This window comes from Hydractinia symbiolongicarpus, chromosome 11 (genome assembly GCF_029227915.1).
Source record: "Hydractinia symbiolongicarpus strain clone_291-10 chromosome 11, HSymV2.1, whole genome shotgun sequence".
Lineage (NCBI taxonomy): Eukaryota > Metazoa > Cnidaria > Hydrozoa > Anthoathecata > Hydractiniidae > Hydractinia > Hydractinia symbiolongicarpus.
In genome coordinates, this window is record NC_079885.1 from 9254928 (window position 1) to 9275816 (window position 20889).

A 20889-nucleotide genomic window follows, 5' to 3' on the forward strand; every position below is an offset into this window, starting at 1 on the left:
TTGTCCACGCCAACTGCCTGCTTCATAATCTTATTTTTTGTTATACATGTTATTTCGTGTAATATATTTGCCTGTGGTTCTGTATAACTTATGTTCCCTGCGAACTTTAGCTTCGGAAGTTTTATGGGAGCTCCATTCTCTCGCAAATCACTGACGATCTTGTCATCGAATTTCATAAAATGAGGTAGGTCAATTATAACAAAAAACTTTTGTCATAGTAAAAACTTCCAAATTAGCCTGATAAGCATACAACACCGGTAACGTTACGAAACCAAAGTTAAGGCGGGTTTCCACTTGTATGTATTTGGTCGAAGTGGTCGACGTCGATCAATGCATAAGTAGCATTTCTCCCTACCTTTTTTTCATCTATTCTAATGAATCAACCATTTTCGTTTACGTGGAATACCGACTTTAATACGAAACCAGTGTTACTACAAAGCCAGTGTTAGCACAACACCGGCGTTAGTACGAAACCAGTGTTAATACAACATCGGCGTTAATACAACACCGGCGTTAATACGACATCGCCGTTAATACAACATCGCCGTTAATACAACACCGACGTTAATACGATACCGGCGTTAATACGACACTGGCGTTGCTACAACGTTAGTGTTAATACAGCACTGATTTTGCACTAACAACTTAACTCTCTTAACAAATTGCAAAGTAATAGTGGGAAACATATCAACGGCGTGCGTCCGAGTTTCGGTTGTTTACACCCTTTTATTATTTTGCCTGATAATTTCTCATATTTTTCAGCAAAGGGAGTGTGATTGTACTCTTCAGTATTGAATATCAAGCTGTTCCTCACATCGAGTCACTAATTCTCCAACATACCATTGAAGGGGGTATGCTCAATAACATGCCTGTTGGTTTAAAACACATATCTGTTCCAACTTGTAAGTATTTTAGTGAATATTTTTTTGTAGTTCGCTTTTTTTTAATCGATTTTCAGGAAGCGGATTGGGAATGACAAATTCGACGACGAATTAACTTCGAAATATTTTTTTTACTTCCTACAGGAAACAAAAAAACATGTGGCAAATTAAAAATGCTTAATGTAAACACTCTTTTTGAGTATCAAAAACAAAACAGTTATTTTTTAATTTTTTTTCTGTAATGAGTTTCTCCAAAAATAAACACTTATAACTGCGTTCTGATTGGTTATGCTTTTTAATGGCAAAATATTTCGCAGCTAAAAAGTAGGAACTGTTTCTACTTTTCGACAAAGCGAATTTTTTGAAGCAAAAGAAAAACAAATAAAACTGCGCATGCTTAGATACATTTCGACGGCGACATCGATTCGTAAAACCCCCCTTTAGGCGGCGATTTTTTCATAATTACGATGCATGTAACATTCGAACTTTCCGATTCTCTTCCATTTTCATGTTAATGCTTGCATTAACAGATAATGACGTTATATCACGTTGTATCGTTTAGTACCAAACGGAGCGCCTCATTCAGTCAAAGCAGAATCAAATTCACCTTACACTATCGATGTGTCATGGTCATCAATTAATATGTCAATCGTCAATGGAAACTTCTTTCTATATCAAGTGTTTTTTACAAAGCTGGACGTCGATACTGAAGAATGGGATAACTTTGGCACAACTGATACGAGTTATACGTTGATTGACTTGGAACCGGGTGCGTTGTATGGTATTCGAGTTCTAGCAGCTACTGAGAATGGAAATGGTGTAGCATCGGAACTAATAAAAATCAGAACCGTAGAAGGAGGTAAGTCCGTCATAGCCTTTTTAAAACGGTAAGAGTATTGGTGATAGAAATGCATTTACTCTGAAAACAAACAGCTGGGAATCTCACAAAGACGTAAAAGAATTACTCTGGAGTAGCGAATAAAAAGGGTTGAGGGGACGGGTGGTAAAAATGTATTGATAATAACTGAGGTTTGCCGGAACAATTGTGCCGTGGGAGTTAAAAATATAAAACATGTATATTCCAAGGAGAAATGACATGTCGCTGCATTTCTTCTTCAAACTTATGAAGATCTTCTATTTAGATTGCTTCTTTGGTTTATGTTAGCTCTATAAAACCACTCTTTATTTTTTGGCCAAGATATAAATTTTCGTAAAACGAAAAAAAAAATTATATATGCTGAATAACTTTACACATTCAATTTCGTGAAAACGACAGAACGGTACAAAGTGACATGTGGTTTTTAATAAAAGAATAGTTTTGTACAAGAGATTGACGTGTTAGCAGCTCATTTTGTTTTCTGTTTTTTTTATAGTACCATACATCAAACCACCGTCCTGCACCTATATAATAATGAACGAGAGAACAGTCTACTTCTCATGGGACGCTATCCCTCCTTCACAAGTTCCTGGCGTTCTGCGTGGATACGAGATAAAGTTTCGAAAATATCACAAAGAGAAAGAGGATTTTGCTATCGCAGACGAGACCATGTCACAAAAAACTGTCTTCGGTTTCAAGCCTTATACATGGTATTGGGTTGAAGTAGCAGGTTTTACCAATGCTGTCGAAAGGGTTGGCCCACATGAAGTGTTCGTGTTTCGTATGCCACCAGGCGGTAAGTAGGGCGTTATGATTTGAAAATTGAAGTTATGTAATTTTGCGAATGCCAAAAAATTGTTTTTCGTTCAAATTTCGAAACTGAAATTCTCTACAATTTTTTTGTGATTTTTATCTCTACAATGACTTAAAAAATAATTTTTGCGAATTTGCAATTCTTGAAAACATAATATCGCGAATTGTGCCAGCGCAAAAATACTCTATCAGATTAATCAGGATATCCGAGACAGTATAAACAAACTCATGAAAATTATCCATGGACATTGTTGCTTACAAGTTACACATTTTTCACTCTGAAGATTTTCTAAGGAAAATGAGGCCACATTGTTATTCGTGCTCATCCTCATAAAAGGCAATGCATTTCTTAATTAAAACAGTTAAAAATACTAAACAGTACGTAATTGGCAACCTTGATCAAATATTGTTAATGGACCTAATATAAATTCTTCTTCTTTTTCTTTACAGCTCCTGAAATTGCGCCTCCAAACGCCACTGCGCATAGCCACTACTCCACAACGGAAATGCTCGTCACTTGGGATTTTATTCCAAAAGAAGATGAAAACGGTTACCTCAACGGTTACAGGTTATATTACCGAAAGTATCAACAGGGTGGTCTCGATACAGTTGGAGAACCGTTTATTGTAGTGACTTTGGATCGATTCACGAAAAGTTACATGATGAAAGGTCTGGAGAGCTACACGCAGTATGAAATCACTATATATGGTTATTCTGCTTATGGTGATGGACCGTCTGCTGTCATTTATGGAGGTATAACTCGCTGATGTTTAAATCCCTTTTTTTTCTACTACTGTAAATCCTTTAAATACTGATTCTAAAATTATTTTTTTATTTTTCACACTTTACTTATGTACAAAACAAATTTTTCGATGCCTTTCGGGTGTTAACACCCATTTTTAAGTTACAATTGAATTAAAATAATTACAGCGTTAGAATATAAAGTTAATAAAGCATAAAGTGTAAGTAATAATGTCTGTAATCATGTTCTGTAAGTAACATAAAAGGCATAGATCTTATGTTTCTATTCAACCGCATCACACATAAGTAGTAAGCTCTAATTCGAGGTCGAAAGAATTATTCCTACGAGCCAAAACAGTGAAGTTGGATTAAATTTTGTTAAATATAATAATGTGGCGCGTGGCCTAGTGGTTATACAGGTCAACCTATGCGATGTAAGGAAAATTGGGTAGTGAATGCCAGTGTATTTCATTCAGAACACGGCACCCACTATGTAGATTTGCAAAAATAAATTCCACAATTTTTTTTTGTGTCTCAAAACATAAAATATCTAGCATTAATTAATTTTAAGGTAAAAGTTTAAACCTTTTATGAAACTCGTGTGCCATGTATAACTTCTATTTTAATGGTAAAACCTTTTAAGATAATAATTTCAATTTAATTCGAAGATGACCATTTATTTTTTAGAAACATGCAAATGCCCCAAATATATATTCAATAATTGGTATGAGCGCAAACCTTATGTGGAACAGGTGACACCTGATACAGCAGAAGGTTTATTTCCAGAGTTGCTGACAATGGTTTTAAACGGTGTGTGTATGCAATGCAAATCGTACTTACCCACCATGTATTACAACAAAACGAGGGATGGTCGTACATCGAAGAAAAGAAACGTGGAGCTAGTTAAAAAATTTATCGATGAAAATGTGCACCAATCGTTTCCTATCTTTGGTAGATTCGAATTGACCCGCTTTGGAGGTGTGCACCCGTTTATTGGTATCATACAGTCTCAAGGGAGTGCTATGTTGGTCTATCAACCGAAATATAACACTGTTGGTTTTGGTACGATCCTCTCATCTGTTGCAGCAGCGTGGCCTGTTATATTAATCGCTGTTTTATTAGCCACGATGGCTGGATGGGTGTTCTGGTTTTTGGTTAGAGCTTGTTTTTCTTGTTACTGTATTTCTTGTGAATTAAATATGAGTGCTTAAAGTAATATGAACGCAGCAGTTTTGTGAAAACTGCTTCGGAAATTGTATCGGTAATCTAAAACCTGCTTTTGTTATCTAAAAACTCCACCGGTTTTGTGAAAACTGCTCCGGAAATTGCACCGGTTATCTAAAACCTGCAAGAGTTATCTAAAAATTGCACCGGGTCTGTAGAAGCTGCCTGAAATGGCACTGAAAAGAAATTCTATGTTTACCTTTCGTGTATTTTTTTGCAAAGTGTATTAAATTTTAACCTTTTTCAACTTTAGGAGCAAACTGCTGAAGAAAGTGATTTGACGCAGAACAGAAGTATCTACGGAGCTTTTGAAGGATTTTGGATGTGTTTTATTACCATGACAACTTTAGGGTAAAATTTCTACGTTTATATTCTTTCCATTTTATGCTAGCACTTGCATGTAACAGAATTTCCCAACTTAGTCATAGGCTAATCGTGACGTTGTTTCATGAATCTCTGCAGTACCTTTTCCCCACAATCTTTGTTGCAACGTTGCACCTGTATTTTTGTTTTGAAACAACCTATCGTCATCATATTACCAAGCACCGGTTTTCAAATTTAGTCGCTTTGGTCGTCCCTGACGTGGAATAATGTGTATTTAAAGTTGGCGCAAATTTTTATTCTTTTCGGAAAACTTTGTCTAAATACAACTACCATAATACATTGCGGATTTCTTGAATAGAGGGGAACGGGGAATTATCAAAACAGTTCAAGATGCCACAGTGTTCAACCAACAACAAAAATATTTAAAAAAATTTTTTTTAGTTATGGTGACTATGTACCAGCCGCTAATATATCAAAAGCTGCGATGATATTTTGGATTCTTATGGGACTCTGCATTGTCAGCATTTTTGGAGGTGCTGTGTCTTCTGGTATGAGCGTTGGAGCGCTTGCGACAGAATATAAATTGTATGGCTCAACGGTAAGTTAGTTGTTAATGTCTTAGTTGTCAACTCTACTCGGAAATATAAGTTTACGAATTTGACGCAAAACAGCTAACATTGACTTAAGCTATACCTTTTTTTTCGAAGTCGGTAGTAAAAACCAAGGGCGAAATGATTCATTTGAAATAAGATTTAATTTAAAAGCAACACAAGTATTGTTGGAACTGCACACCCGCGGTAACTTTTTACACATGCGCAAATAGATCGTACTGAAATTAGTTGATTTGATTGGACGAGCTTGATGTTTGGCCGGTGTGTCGTTACATGAAAAAAGACTTTTTATCGTAGCATGCCTATCGTAGCATGTCTATCTAAAATTTAACAAACAAAATAATAATTAAGATTTTTATGTACTGATGATGGCGTAAGCCGAAAAGCTTTTACATTTTATTTTTAATAAAATATATATTTTAAAATACAATAATGAAGAGTATTTTTTTTTTAAATCAATCATCAAAACCAAAATAAAACGTTACCTGTTTGCGTGAACACTGAAAATAATAGAAATTTCACTTCGTTTATCTTGATCGATTTGAGATCCAGAAATAACTCCAATTCCTGTCAAAGTTCTTAAAAAAAATTTTTTTTTTCTTTCCCGACACATAACTCCATGTAAAAAGCCTCTTGGTTAAGTAAAATTTAGCCAACCTTATATTTTGTAGATGTTTTTGTTATTGTCATAACCAGTCATCCTACCCACAAACGTGCAAGTCACCAAGTTTCTTTTGATCCATTAATATCCTTTTTTCCCTATTTTTAAACATAGGTCGCAGCTGTTAAAAATTCCTTCGAATTCCGGACAGCCATCTTGCGAAATGGTATCGTCGACAAACAAGTGAATTACACGTCTATTCTGGACGTGATAAACGCTGTATCAAACAGGAGCGTTGAAATTGGACTTGTTGATGCTATATCCACGCAGGGTTACGAGAAAGAACTTGAAGCGAAACAAGTAAGAATCTACAAAATATTAGATTTAAACAGTGGATTTGGTGTGGTTTTATCTGGAGAGTTAGCACGAATCGAAAACGACATGAGAAGTTTTGTTTCGTCAAATCAAGCGAAAATCTCAATGTTTATTGAGAAGAAGATTGGTATCTTGCAGGTATTTCCTTACTTTATCTTATTGAGAATTTTTCTGCACGAAAAATATTTTTTCAAAGATAACCAAGCGACCCAGCATTGCTTGCAAAGAATGCTTATGCCATTTTAACAAAAGAATACAAGCTGTTTTGATGAAACGCACTGCCGTGCTTCAAGATAATAAACGTAATTTTTTTTTATGATTCTTGAAAAATGACACTCCGAGGCTTGAATAATTCTAAAAGCGATTCTTAAATAATTGTTGAAAAATACTTTTTCAAAAGTGCGATAACATTTAAAATAGGGTTGGATAGAACCCTTCGTACAATACGTATCCACCGATTGGTTACACTATAAAAACATTGCCTTTACACCTTAAAATAACTTGGTGTCATCTGATCGGTCCTTAGCATTGGTCTTAAAGAAGAATTTCAACGGAGCTAATTGTGAATGTCGAATTTGACGGCGAATAATCTGCTAAATACATTTTTAATTTTCAAGTAAAACGAAAAACATGTGGTGAATTTAAAATACTGAATGTATTGAATGAATTTGGGTATTAAAAACCAGACAGTTATTTTGAATTTATTCCAGTAATGAGTTTTTCTAAGAATAAACACTGAATATTGCGTTCTGATTGGTTAAAAGTTTACAGCATATATTTCGTTGCTAAAAAGTAGAAACTGTTTTTACTTTTTGGCAAAGCGAATTTTTTGAAGCAAAATAAAAATTTTTGTTAGCTTGTATGTTTTCCATTAACTTTTTTCGCATTTTCCTCGTTTTTTCTTCATATTGAATCGGTACAAAATATCTATTTCAACCTTGCATCCATTCTGAAAATGTAAATTTTAAGAATAACGGCAGAATAGACTGCGCAAAAAGGTGAAAGATCTGAAATTCAATCCTTGCAAATATCTTGAAAAATGAAAATAATTCTCAATAGCCATTTAAGCCTAAAATTTCTGACATTTTTCTGACATCTGAAAGAAATTGCTGATATTTCCATCTTTTTTACCATCTTTTGAAGCCCTGGGTTTCCTAATAAACGTTTAATTTACCTTACCGTCTCCCGTATTTTTAGCCTGCTATCCTTGATATTGAAGAACTGCTCCTTACGCCCGAAGAATCACAATCTATGTTGACAAAGTTGCTTATCGCGTACGTTGCAATGGCATTCATTGGTATAGTCGCCTGGTTCCTTATTGTTGTTAGACCAAAATATGCTAAAGTTTCTCCACAAGGTAAAATTTTTCTGTATCGTTTTTCATATCACGCGTTGTACGAAACTGTGTTGAAATTTTAATTTACGTGAAGAAAATTTCGCTCGTGTTTTATTGAATTGTTTAGGGTTAGAAATTATAATGCCTTAAGGGAACGAAATATTCACGTACGATATTTGTGCGAAACTTTCCTTTGCGGATTAGTGGTGCCTGAATGCTGTTTTTATTTTGCGGAATATATTTTTGCGGGTGCTAAAGTTTCAGTTATTCTAATAAGAACATAGTCATTTATTTCGCCTAACCTATTTTTCAGAAAAAAAGGGGTTTTAAAATGAGCAATGAAGAACTAACAATCTTATTAGATTCTACGAAAGGTCAAGTTACAAATAAATAGAAAATTTTGGGGGAAGGGGAGAAATATTTCCTCACCCAATTTTCTCTGGGATTTAGGTCAAAGTTTTGCAACAGATTTTTCCTTAGGGTTCATCAAAAAGGGTTAAAACCTTTTCAGAAAACAACAACCTTACAACAGATTTAAAAAACTACCATGAGTTTCTTTTTAAATGTTTTGGCTGGTGTTTTTTCCATTTTTTATGGTACGAACTTCCATTAGAGTTTTTTAATTTCTTTAATTTCTTGTTTATGTAGATCAAATTCGAAGTCAGCAGGTCGACTTACAAACTTGTCATGAGGTGGTAGAGAAATTTAAAAATGATTTTACAGAAAGAATGGAGCAGTTGGAAGAGCTACATATCAATGAAAGAGTTGAGTTAAATGATCTGAAAAGAAATTACGCAATGCATGTCAGGAGAGGAGACATCAAACCTGTGCCGGAACAAACTGAAAAGAAGAAGAAGAAAAAGCGGCGTGTTCCTATTGAAAGTTCTGCGTGATTCGTTTACATAAATCACTCGAAAATGCTCGCTAGGCGCTTGAAAGGGGCGATTTTAACAATTTCTTTTGTAATTAAGTATTTACTATAAAAATTATCAAATTGGAAGCTTTTATTTGTTTTGTTTTTGACAAATGATTTTCTGTATCAGGCTTGCTCCTTTTGCATTCGTCTTTTTAACTTATTAACCTTTTGGCCTTGAATAGAGCAAGGTGAAAAGTTCGCACTGAGGAGTTAATTTATGATAGTATTTGACACAAACAACACAGCACAAAAAAATATATGTAAATATATTTGTATCTATAATGTATATATATTAATCCTGTTTATATTGTTTAATTATTTATTATATGTTAATATTAATCCTTTTTCGACGTTGTGTTAATTGTAAATAAATTTCTAAATTGAATTTTAAAACAAAATTCCCAGGGCCACAGTAACTTAACAATTCATTAATTGTCAACACTTCAGTGAGAAGCAACTTGTTATACCTCGAACTGACAAATTAATTAGATTTATTTAGTTACTGGCGGCTTTTAATAAAAATATATATATATTAACCAAGAATATAACGCACACCTAAAAATGCGTAATAGATGTTTTAGTCCATGTCCATATGGTTCAAAGCAACCTTCCCGGAAATGCCATTACAATACTTTATATCGCGGGAGGAATTAAATTTCGCGTTTCACGAAAAGTTTATGAATTTAGTATAATTTCAGAAAAAAAATATTTTGAATATTAAATGCTTTATTCGGTGAAACTTTCGCGAGAGATACTTTCGCGAGTCCGAACACTCGCGAAGTTTTTTGGATAAATTTTCGCGAATCTACAAATGTATGTACTTTCGCGAAAAGTGGAATTGCCCGATTCGTGATTTTGAACTTAAATTTTATGTTCATATAAAAAAGAGGCCTATATTCCTTTTAGATAGAAAAAGAAAGAAGTGCTTCTTAACGATGTAGTTTTCTTTGTAATGGTATGTAAAAACTTCTATTTACAAATTAGGTTCATCATCAAAATCACAGAACAGATCAAACACATTTTTAGGTTCGTCTTTTATGGAGTTATATATGGGACAAAATTCGTGTATGGTTTTTGCCGCGTCGTAATGCTTTTCGTCGTGTCGTATCTTTCTTCGTGGTGTGGTTTTCTTAGCAGCGTAATAGTTTTCGTCGTGTCGTATCTTTCTTCGGCGTGTGGTTTTCTTCGCAGCGTAATGGTTTTTGTCGTGGCGTATTACTTATGTTGGTGTGATCTCATGTTTCGTCGTGTCGTATGTCACTTCGTGGGGTATTTCACTTTAAGGCGAAATAGTTATGCTTTTTTTACACGGAAATACTAATTTCGTGAAGCTTTTACTCAATATATTTTACTTTCTTTCTAGTGGCTTTGGTCTTTCTAGTGGGTAGTGGGTAGAGCTAGCTATTATTTTGGTCATTTTCTTTTAATAAACGATACATTCTTAGCTATAGATTTAGCTAGCTAGCTATACATTTTAAGCATGCTACACTGTATAATCTATTATCTATTTTGTAGTTTAAATGGATCAAGTAAATCAAGTAACCTAACTACATAAACATAAATTATTACATAAAACTCTTACACGATACATAATATTTATTAAAATAGATATAACTTAAAAATAGAATATAATTTTTTAGCAATAAACTAAAGGTTTTGTTTATTTTACTGCACTTTATTCATGTGACTTGGATTACTTGTATGCGCTACACGAATTTAGTAATTTCGTATTAAAAAAGCGTAAAAATTTTCGCTACGAAGTAAAATACGCCACGAAGTAAAATACGCTGCGAAGTGAAATACGCCGCAAAGTGAAACACCCCACGAAGAAAGATACGACACGACGAAAAGCATTTACGACCCGACGAAAAGCATACACGAATACTGTCCCATATATAACTCCATAGTCTTCTTCCGGCTCTCACGCATCTTCGTCATCATCCTTTTCGCCTGTAACTCGGTTATAAGCATGAATCATCATCGTTTTTGTTTATTTCTAAGTTTATTCCAACCTCGTTCCCAGCCCCAAATGTCTCTTTTTTTATCGGAGGGCGGGCGAGCCAAGTGAAGGCGAGTCAAAAAACAATTTGGAAAATTTGAACTGAATAAAATTTCGCGAATGGCCATTTTTGAAAGTTTCGTGAGACAAAGTTTCGCGAAAAGGGCCAAAAATCGCGAAAGTTTCTCTCGTGATTGTTTCTACGAATAAAGTACCCACATAAACACAATGTTTTAAGCATAAAGTTTTTAACTTCTACGATGGTTATCTGAAGTTAAAGTCCTGGTAATTCGAGAGAATTAAAATTAGAAGTAAGTTATATTGCTTTCCGAGGCATCTTTTGCGGGAGAATACGAAAATTGAAACATATCTGAAAGTGCCAGGTAAATCAGAAGAAAAAAACTTTACACTAGTAAATTGTTCCTTAAAAATAGAAAAATTTCAAATTTTGCTAAATTTAATTTTCGCAAATAGCAAGTTTTTTTAAAAAAACGTTTTCATAAACAATGCCAGAATCACAACGAAGTTTCAGTTATTTTATTTCATTTATTCAATCTTTATGTTTTTAATTATCTTAAGGAAACGATTAAATCTGCAACTATAATCCCCTTACGGCGAACGACTTAAACTCAAAAACAATCCCAGAAAAAACAACCACAAGAAAACAGAAGTTTCTGTGGTTTTATTTAATTTATTCTTTTTTGTTATTCACTATATTACAAACTCATTTCACACTACAGCGATCTTCATACACACCGCAAGAACACAAGCAAGCGCTGGTCCAATCGTTTTTTAAACTATTTCTTCGTCACAGATTTTTCATATTCATTCTTGATTCATCTTCATACACCAATGGTTAACTGGTAATAAATCTTAACAAAATGAAGTTATAAGTGCATGTTATAGGCTCAACGACTCTAAATGGACTTTTCGAGCATTTCACAATATATTGTTTAATACCCAGCAAAAGGTGAAGTCTCCCCTGTGTTGTATGGATTGTGGCTCACAGGTATACAGTGTTGTATGGGTTGGGTTAATTGCAATCTTTGAAACAGCCGTTCACATTTAATGACAATACAGCATTTCACGTAAAGCACTCTAAATTTAATCAAGTTCTCTGTTCGTCACGCATTTTGGTTAGTAATAACACCACTAAAATTCAGAACAAGTACAACGTAGTAGCCAAACAACCGCTCGTTGGTACCAAATTTTCTTTCCATTTTTCGTCCCCACAGACGTAGTACTGTAAATGCACAAACAGGATTGGTTAATGCAGTGAGATAAAAACGTGTGAAGTATACTAATTCAAATACGAGATATATCTCGACCAAACACGTACGATTTTATCCAATCAAACAAGATCAAAACACGCATGCGCAGACTGACGGCTTCACTTGCGTAAGCGCCACGCCATAACCACATGGTCGACCAGCCTTTAAAAGCACCGACCAATGGTAATTCCAGAACAGCTCGATTTTTCCCAACATAAGCGAATGAACCCAGATGGTCATATCGAAATGGAACAACATGGTCCATGAAATTCATCGAGATCTCCATCTCATGGTCACTAAGTAGTTTGCCAAGGTATTTACCTTCTTGAGTAGCTACTTGCGCTGTAGGAGGGAGAGCAGTTTGTACGGCATCAACTTCCAATGCAAACGTACGAAATTCATCACGTGATATTTTTTTGGATTTGTTTCGATCAGCTTGGTCAAACAAACTACAGAAAAAACAAAACAATAAATACTGTACAGTGCACAAGCTCTTGATAAAATAATCGGACAAAAAAAGTATTTTGAATTTTTTTTATCCCCCGAAATTTTAAGATTTCAAAATTTTGGAAGTATTAAATCCTCACAAAAATTAAAAAATATTTATTTTATTTTATTATTTTATTTCCATAATTTATTTCCATATTTAATTTTCATATTTACTTTCATATTAGTCATCAATTCCTTAGTTATTAGCTGTGGAACACACAGCTTCTAGTTTCGGCTGAAAGCTCGAACAAAATCTTGATCTTCTGGGATTTAAGTCAAGATATGCGTATCTCGGACGCGATTAGTAAAATTGACGTTTAATCTGCCATTTTAAAGCTGCATAGCTCAGGTTTGAAAAAGATCTCTTTTTGTTTTGTAAATGCTTCGTATGTATATAAATCTTAGTAAAATGTTTTTTATTATTTTGGCTATCACGGACGTATATAGCAGACCAGCTACGTAGTAAGTGTCAGATGGCAATATATACATACAGACAGCTAGCTAGCTATTTTGTGCTTTTCTCTCAAGTTTCCATTTAGTTTGGTATAAGTCTATTTTGGGCTAGCCATTGTTACTTCTTGTGTTGTTTTTTACCAACCTGAAGCTAGCCACAAAGTAGTAGGGAGGCATATATAGCTTTTGTAATAATAATCCTGCAAATTTTAGCTATAATGCTTTTTTCATACATCATAATTTATTGTGTTTGCTTCACAGCAATCACAATAAATATTTTATCCTAGTGGTATAAACGAGCTTCGATGTTTATGTTTCGATTGTGCATAAAATCTGAAAAATCGACAGATTATAAAATGGGCCAGACTATAGAAGAAGAAAGTTAACATTGAGGGAGAACTGATAATTAGCATGTGACAGGACAGTTAGTCCACGCTTAAAGGACTATAATACGGTACAAATCTTTTTTGCTGAAATTTCCACAATGTCGATATTGTAATATATGACTTCTCCATTTTTTTCACGCTTGACTACGTCTTTTCAATGTTTTTCCATAAAATCAGCGTTGTCGTTTCAAGAGCATTCATAAATTGAATCTGCTAATTATATATATGTATATATATACAAAATATATATGGCTAATTATACAGTAACAGCCGTCATATTTCTTGTGATGAAGCTGAGGCCATATCGAAGAAAAGTGGATAAATTTAAGCAAATCAGATCTCTACCGTATAATTAGCCACACAAGCAGCTCATTTTACTGCATGTATCGTACAATTATCATGTCATGGCGAACTAAATTTAAAGGCTAATTATGTTAAATTAAGGTAAATTATAATCTGCATGCAAAAACTAGATTTTAATTTTAAGATCAAATTAAGATGCCTTTACTCAAAATTAAAGTTTGTAATAAGCTGGTTGGTCTACGGCTTATCGCATGCTTATTTTGCCTGTCGATTTGCGCAAAAGATCTTGGGAATATTTACAACACCACATAACAATGGAACTAGTCTGAAATTGCTCAGATTTGTAGAAATTTTCTGCAGACCATGTCTCAAAGGGTGTTCTATTGGACTAGCCTTCAACCCATAAAACAACGGTTGACTATCGCAGATATCTTTTGATTTTCGCCCATGGTATATCTCCCTGTCATCCTTTTTCAGGCGTCCTTGGCACAAAATAACAATTCGGCTACCAGTTTAAATAAAACATGCTAATTATTATTAGGCTCACTGCTCAGTGACTAAACAAGAATGTTCTACAATTTAGCCACCCTGTTTAATTTTTCCTCTGTAAAACAAGCACCAAGCATTAGTTATGCTACCTAAATTGCAATGTCAACCTTTTGTTGCTTTAATGAGTTTCATATCTTCCATGCTTAAAAGTGTTTTCTTGATGCTGTATATATTTTATTGACATAAACTAGCTCTTATGCAGGGATTTTGTTTTATTAAAACATGCTTTTACTGGTACAACTTTTACCTTTTATTAGAAACATTATTTACTTAAAAAAATGATGTAACTTTTGTAATTCATTATATTTCAGTCTTGCGTTTCTGAAAAGTAATAAAAGCAATTTTTAGTAATTAGTCTAGCATTACCTGTTGCAAATGGCTTGAATTTTTATTTGTTTGCAATACGTTGATGATTAGAAATGGGCTTTGTGTATCCTCAGTAACAAAAATTTTAATTAGGTTTTCCCAGCCTAAACCTTTTCAACTACCGACTTAAAGCCTCAAGGCGTAAACTATTAAAAATGGGTTAAAAACTTGCAAATTGATTTTTTAGATCTCATTATCCATTTAAATTTCTAATACAATTTTGTCAAAGTTTTTAATAATTAGCTTGCTATTTTACCTAGAAAAGTCAGAAATAAAATTTTTTAGGAACTAATTATTTAAAAAGGAGATTGCCGAAGACTGCGACAACTGTAGTAGAACAGACAACGGTTGTAAACAAATCCAAAGAAAGTCTTGGAAATTGCGCGTTTTTTATGTTTTTTCTAAAACAACAATAAAGACTTTTAGGTCACTCGACCTTTTTAATTAGAAATTTGCTACATTTGTCTTTTACACTTTCTTTTCACAAACAATTATTTTTTGCACTTCGGCCCAAACATTAGCTACTTAGGGAAAACCCTTTCCTTAAAAATTTTTTTACTCATTGTTATCCTGGGTAAAATTATGCAAGGCAAATGTTTTTTTTCCAAAGTATTTTAAAACGAGTAAAAGTTCGACCTTTACAGTTTAGATTTTTATGCAGTTTAACAAAAATTATTAGATTTTTTGTTCGATCTACTTTGTCTCCTTAATGTTAAAAAGTTTAAAGTTGTAAGGCTTTTATCTCTAAAAAAACGTGTAATCAAAAATTAAAATTTACAAAAAATTTTTTGCAAAAATATGAATAAAGTCATCAGCTAATGTTGCCAGAAGACAGTAACAATTTCATGCTTTAAAACACTTTTAAAGGTAACAGTAGAGAAACAACCTTTAATTATAACTTTAAATATAAATTTAAATCTCCTTACTCTTCTATCTCCTTAAATTGATGACATAAATGAGGACATTTCTTCATTCCACTTTCCAACACATCTATTAGAAGAAACATGCCAAGTTAGATCAATGTGCAATTTGCAAGTAACCATAGGGTTGGAAATAATTCGCAGTTTACAATTGTAAAGAACACCAAATCTTTCTTTTATTTTAAAATATAATGAAAACAAGTTTGAAAACTACAAAACTACAATGTTTTTAGGTGATGTCAAAGAGTGATTTAAAGTTACAGAAAATGTTGATTTAGCAAAAACAAACATGATTTTTTACAGATTAACCATAAAAAGAGGAAAGTTTTTTAAGGTTAAGCGCTGGTGAAAACTTTTGCACTGTACCTAGTTACGCGCATATAATGTTCGTAATTTACGAAAAATTCTACAAAAGTACAGTTATTAAACAATTAAGGAAAAATTTTTGGACAGAAAAAATGTTTTATTCTCGCGTGAAAATAAACAGACCTATGCGAAAACTAACAAATGTAAAAATTGTTCTAAATAAAGTCACGTTACTATGCGCTGCAAACAACTAATATTCACAAAAAACCTTAAAATGGTTCATTCGGAATAATTAATTTTCGCGAACTGTTTTTTTTTTATCTAGCGAAAACTTGAGAGAGAATACATACCTTCAAACTGATCAAAATCGAGTTCTCCAGTTTTCTTTACATCGACTTCGTTAAACAAGTCGTCAATATAATCCACCAATTTTTCATTTTGGATCGTGGCACAATCACCAACTGCAAACACATTCTCAGTGTTTTTCACTTTCAAAAATATATCTGTAATTAACCCCATTCTAAAAAATGTGAGCAGAAACTTACGGATTGAACACTTTTGCCCAAAACAGTTCAGTTTTCCATTCCTTTCTATTTAGATATTTTTCCTTGACCATTTAATAGCACGATGCTTTTTTAAGTAAAAAATCTTTAAACCCCGGGTAGATTATGCAAAATTATGGCTGGAAAAATTTATCGTCAATTTTACTAATTTATTTCCATGCACCTAACTTAGGATTATATCGCAGGAAATTGCGCAGCTGGTTTGCGAAAATTTCATGTATTGAAGTATACATAATGTCACCAAATGGTTTATCCACCAAATACAGACCTATTTGTTTGGCCTGGCACTTCGTTCATGATCTTCTTCGTGATAGATCTAGGTGCGTTGCCAGCAGACCAAACACACATACCATACCCCATTGACTTCACTTCTTTAGTTTTAGAATCCATCAAATGCATCAAGTTTGATTCCACACCAGTGACAAATGTATTGGTTATAACATTAATACCTTCTCTCTTGAAATGACTTTCAGTATAGCGGCTAATCTGGAGAAAACATTGTGTTTTTAATGCTTTAAATATACAAAATTAAAAAAGGTGCTATAACATTGGAGTTTCTTAGAAATCTACATTTTCAAATTCGCGAAGATCAGGAAGTTGCAATCACGAAACAAAATTAAGATGGTACCTCTTCAGAATAAGTGTTAAGAATTTTATTTAATCCATCAACTAACGTAATCTGTGATTTTTCGATTAATTCTTTGGGGTAGAATCTTGTCAAATCACTTTTGAGGAAGTCTCTCAATTCTGCAGCAAATTCAACACCTTAATATTAATTGCATATAATTTCAAATGAAAATGCAATATTTTAAACACACAACAAACGCACTTTAAAGGGAAATAGTTTTTGCAGGTAAATATTTTTTAATTTTTTTTTAAAAAAAAATTATATTATTTCGCGAGAAAACATTTTCGCGAATGAGATGTGTGAAGATTTTTCGCTTGACTTAATTTTCGCGCATGAGAATAAAGAAAAACGGAGTCCAAAAGTGTAACAGTGCAAATAAAAAGTATGATTGCGATTGATAGCTCTTCTTATAATCGCGTAAGCTTCCTATATACCCCTGCCCTATTGAACCACTTTATGCGGACAACACTATAGTGGCGCGAGAAATATCAATTTTTTTTCCGCGGGTTTCATTTGCGGAAAGTAATTTTTTAAAAAGAAGAAAAGTTTTCCCTGCGATAATTGCGGTAAACAATTCAAAACTTGCACATTTGTACAAAAAAGAGGAAGTAAATTGTTAAAAAATATGAGACAACTACCTGTTGGTCCTCCGCCAACGACAACAAAATGGAGCAGTCTACGAATTTCATGGTCTGGCTGTCCTGGCATATTAGCAGTTTCAAAGGAGTCCATGATATTTTTGCGAATTTCTTGTGCCTGTTTCACATTCTTAAGATAATGTGTATTTTCAGCCACGCCTTTGATATTGAAAGTCGCGGTCTGTGCCCCCACGGCGACAACAAGGTAATCATAACCGAGTGTGAACTCCTGTTGCCTTCCAACAATATCTAAAACCAAGAAAATATTCAAATTCATTGTATACAGTTTTTAAAAGTCAGATAATTATTCAACAAAAGATTTTATTTACTGGTAAAAGATTCCTACTTCTCAACAATTTGAACATATTTAAAGTTTGAATTTAACCAAAAAACCTAAGATCCTAAGTCATAAGTCCGTTGTGAACTGATCATTGACATGTAAAAATTCACCAGTTCAATTTGCTTGCAATGCCGAAAGAAACAAAAAAATTTGTTTTCAACATCTCGCTATCCCAAAAAAAAACCTTGGTCCCAACATCATTTAGAGCCTCGTTGACTAAAATTTGCCCCACTATCTTGAATTATTGTCTATCTTGGAATAATTTTTCTTCCTTCGTAACAAATTACAGTCGTTAGCTTGAACTTTCTAGAAAATTTCGCTCATAGAAACCAACCACATCAAATGTCCAACAAAAAAAAAAAAGAAAAAAAAAAGCAGTTCAATTGGACACTCAAAATCCACTTTTGATAATTTTGTCGACGGTTTGTTAAGAAAATATAGAAGGCCGGAGGAAATGTCAATCTTCACTTTCAACACTTGAAAATGCAGAAAGAACTAAACATTAATGTTACACCAATATTTTCGATAACTACATCGTGGTAAAAAGGATCGGGAATGCGAGAGGCAATAACACATTTATTGCTATTTATATAAACTATCGCCATAAGCTATTTCAGATTTCAAATTTTTGAATGTTTTTTAATCTTTAAAAGGTAGGGTTTTATTCTATAATAAATTGATAATTTCTACAACTTTCTTTTGACATCCTTTTTTCTGAGTTATACCGCAACTCGCCGAAAAAATTAAAACCTTGCGATCTCGAATTCTTTTAATCTCGTTATCTGTCTCCAAAATCTCCAACTTTTTTTCTGGTCCACTGAGGGTTCGAGTGTATATTTTGTGGAAGTTTGGGGCTGTTCTTTTTTTAGCAAACATTTGAGATGATTTTATAGTTTTTAGCTAGGAAAAGCCTTGTTAATTTAATTATGCAAATAGATTGAAAATAATATTACTTCTGCTCAAGTATTAAGACTTGTGAATCTCTCTCCGTGTTTTTAAGTGTTTTATTGTTCTAAATTGTAGGTAACGGTGGTTTTGTTTTAAGATGGATTTAAATTAACCAGATATGTAATTTATTCGTAGCATTAAAAAATGTATGTCAAATGGAATGGAGGATGATTGGGTAAAAAAGTGTACAGACTTATAGTTCCTCGGGCAACACCCAGAGGTGGACAGAGAAAGATTTGACAGGAAGTAATAAGGACAGGCTTGATTCAGAGGAATTTGAGTTTGATCTCATACAGTCTAGATCAGATTAGAAGTAAGTCATTAATATACCCCCTCCAACACATGATAGCATGGAAAACAAGACGTTAAGTTGAGAATAATGATAATGATGTTTATCGTTCCTGAATTCGAGACAGCTTCTAAAATATTTTGGTTGTTTAAAAATAATGTTTACAAAAGAAGTTTTTTAGAAATGATGATGATGCGCCCTGAACAATATAGTTAAACTTTAAAATCCTAGTGTATCTAACAAATTACACTTTGAAGCATAAACAGATTGTAGGTACCATTGTAAAAAATTTTTAAAAATCTTTATCAGAGAAAGAAATTGTAATTCGTTGTTGTGGCTACCCTATGCATATATTGCATTATTACAAATACATACTTAATATTGGGTCATAAAAATAAAAAAAGGAAAACAACAAACAACAACAACAAACAACAAACAACAACAACAGCCATATACAAAAAGACTATAAATGTTTACATAAAAGTTTTGTTGCACCTCATATTTGAAAATAAACAATATTTAAAGTATATAGATACTGGAACACCTCTCCAATAATATTATATGTGTATTAAGAAGTTGTATCTAAAGTTATATATACCTGATAAATCTGTGCAAACAACTTTGTTGTCTTGGACTTTCACCTCTGTACATTCTGCTTCGTAAAATTTAACACCGGATTTATGTTTCCTTGTAATTATCTTTCTAATTGGCTCAACAATACTTCTTCCCTCGACAGTACCAACTGTTACTCCTGGTAACAATGGAGTGAATAAAAAATAATTCTGAGGTGACACAATTGCCACATCATATTCGTCGGGTTTTAACGATCGAATAAAATTAACAGCACCCCAACCAGAACCAAGCACAACGATTTTTTTCTTTGGTTCATTTTCTGATTTAGAATAAACTACAATGTATGCCAAACCACCAAGGAATGATATCACTGAACCTGAAAACGCAGAGATAACGTATTTGTAACTTCCTGTATTTTTTCTTTGCAGCACACTTCCACGAAAACCATGAACTCGCAAATGCTTCAGTGCATGAAAAACTTTTGCAGATATTTTAGTACCAATCATTCTATAGTATCTACAAAAATATAATGCTAGACATTATACTGTGGAAAAATCTATGGATATGTTTGTCTTTTATCCACAGTTGGACAACCTAATGACCAAAATGGTTAAAAATGGTTACTGCTGGAGGCTAATAATAGGAAAACTACACACCAGGAAGTTTTTAAAATAGTCACATAATACTGCCGAACACACCCTATACGCTTAAAACTCTTCAAAATCATAAATAAAAATGTCGGAAACAAGCAACATGACAACTCAACAGTCTTTAATGTGTTTCATGGTTTGCAGACATTTTCATAAAAATATTTCCATGAATCCAAACAAGAAACAATATGACTTTGAATATTTTTATTCATATTAAACAACACAAATTGAACAATACAAGTTTTTTTGGGGTATTTTATTTAATTCTGTGCAATCCAAGTAGCACCATTTTGTTTTGGATAATAACCAATTGTGTGACTTTTTAATAACTATAGTATGCAAAATCTAATCTAAAATGTATGCTCATGAAGATAGTTCAGAATATTCTGAGATTTACTAGATAGCTGGAAATTGGTGGAAATATTAAGGGTACTTATGGGGCAAGTTTAATATGTTTTTGGATATAGTAAAGCACCAATGTTTGATCTTAAAACCCTATGGAGATATACTTAATTAAAA

At 33.2% G+C, this 20889-nt stretch overlaps 2 protein-coding genes across 2 annotated transcripts in view; one reads left to right on the top strand and one right to left on the bottom strand.

The window, feature by feature from the left end:
- The window catches only part of LOC130613753 (uncharacterized), a 53613-nt gene extending 44529 nt beyond the window's left edge, over positions 1–9084 (top strand). Inside the window, exons 49-59 of the mRNA XM_057435090.1 lie at positions 111–184; positions 763–902; positions 1444–1740; positions 2255–2554; positions 3022–3324; positions 4000–4466; positions 4790–4887; positions 5302–5458; positions 6247–6585; positions 7645–7804; positions 8432–9084. Of these exons, the coding sequence (XP_057291073.1) occupies positions 111–184; positions 763–902; positions 1444–1740; positions 2255–2554; positions 3022–3324; positions 4000–4466; positions 4790–4887; positions 5302–5458; positions 6247–6585; positions 7645–7804; positions 8432–8676 (2580 nt within the window). The 3' untranslated portion in view covers positions 8677–9084. The remainder of the gene's footprint in view (positions 1–110; positions 185–762; positions 903–1443; positions 1741–2254; positions 2555–3021; positions 3325–3999; positions 4467–4789; positions 4888–5301; positions 5459–6246; positions 6586–7644; positions 7805–8431) is intronic.
- A 2253-nt stretch (positions 9085–11337) lies between these two features.
- Positions 11338–20889, bottom strand: part of LOC130613756 (uncharacterized) — a 31680-nt gene continuing 22128 nt past the window's right edge. The window contains exons 2-8 of the mRNA XM_057435093.1: positions 19746–20236; positions 17571–17819; positions 16933–17069; positions 16573–16790; positions 16092–16261; positions 15442–15505; positions 11338–12418 (exon numbers count right to left, since the gene is read on the bottom strand). Of these exons, the coding sequence (XP_057291076.1) occupies positions 12004–12418; positions 15442–15505; positions 16092–16261; positions 16573–16790; positions 16933–17069; positions 17571–17819; positions 19746–20226 (1734 nt within the window). The 5' untranslated portion in view covers positions 20227–20236 and the 3' untranslated portion in view covers positions 11338–12003. The remainder of the gene's footprint in view (positions 12419–15441; positions 15506–16091; positions 16262–16572; positions 16791–16932; positions 17070–17570; positions 17820–19745; positions 20237–20889) is intronic.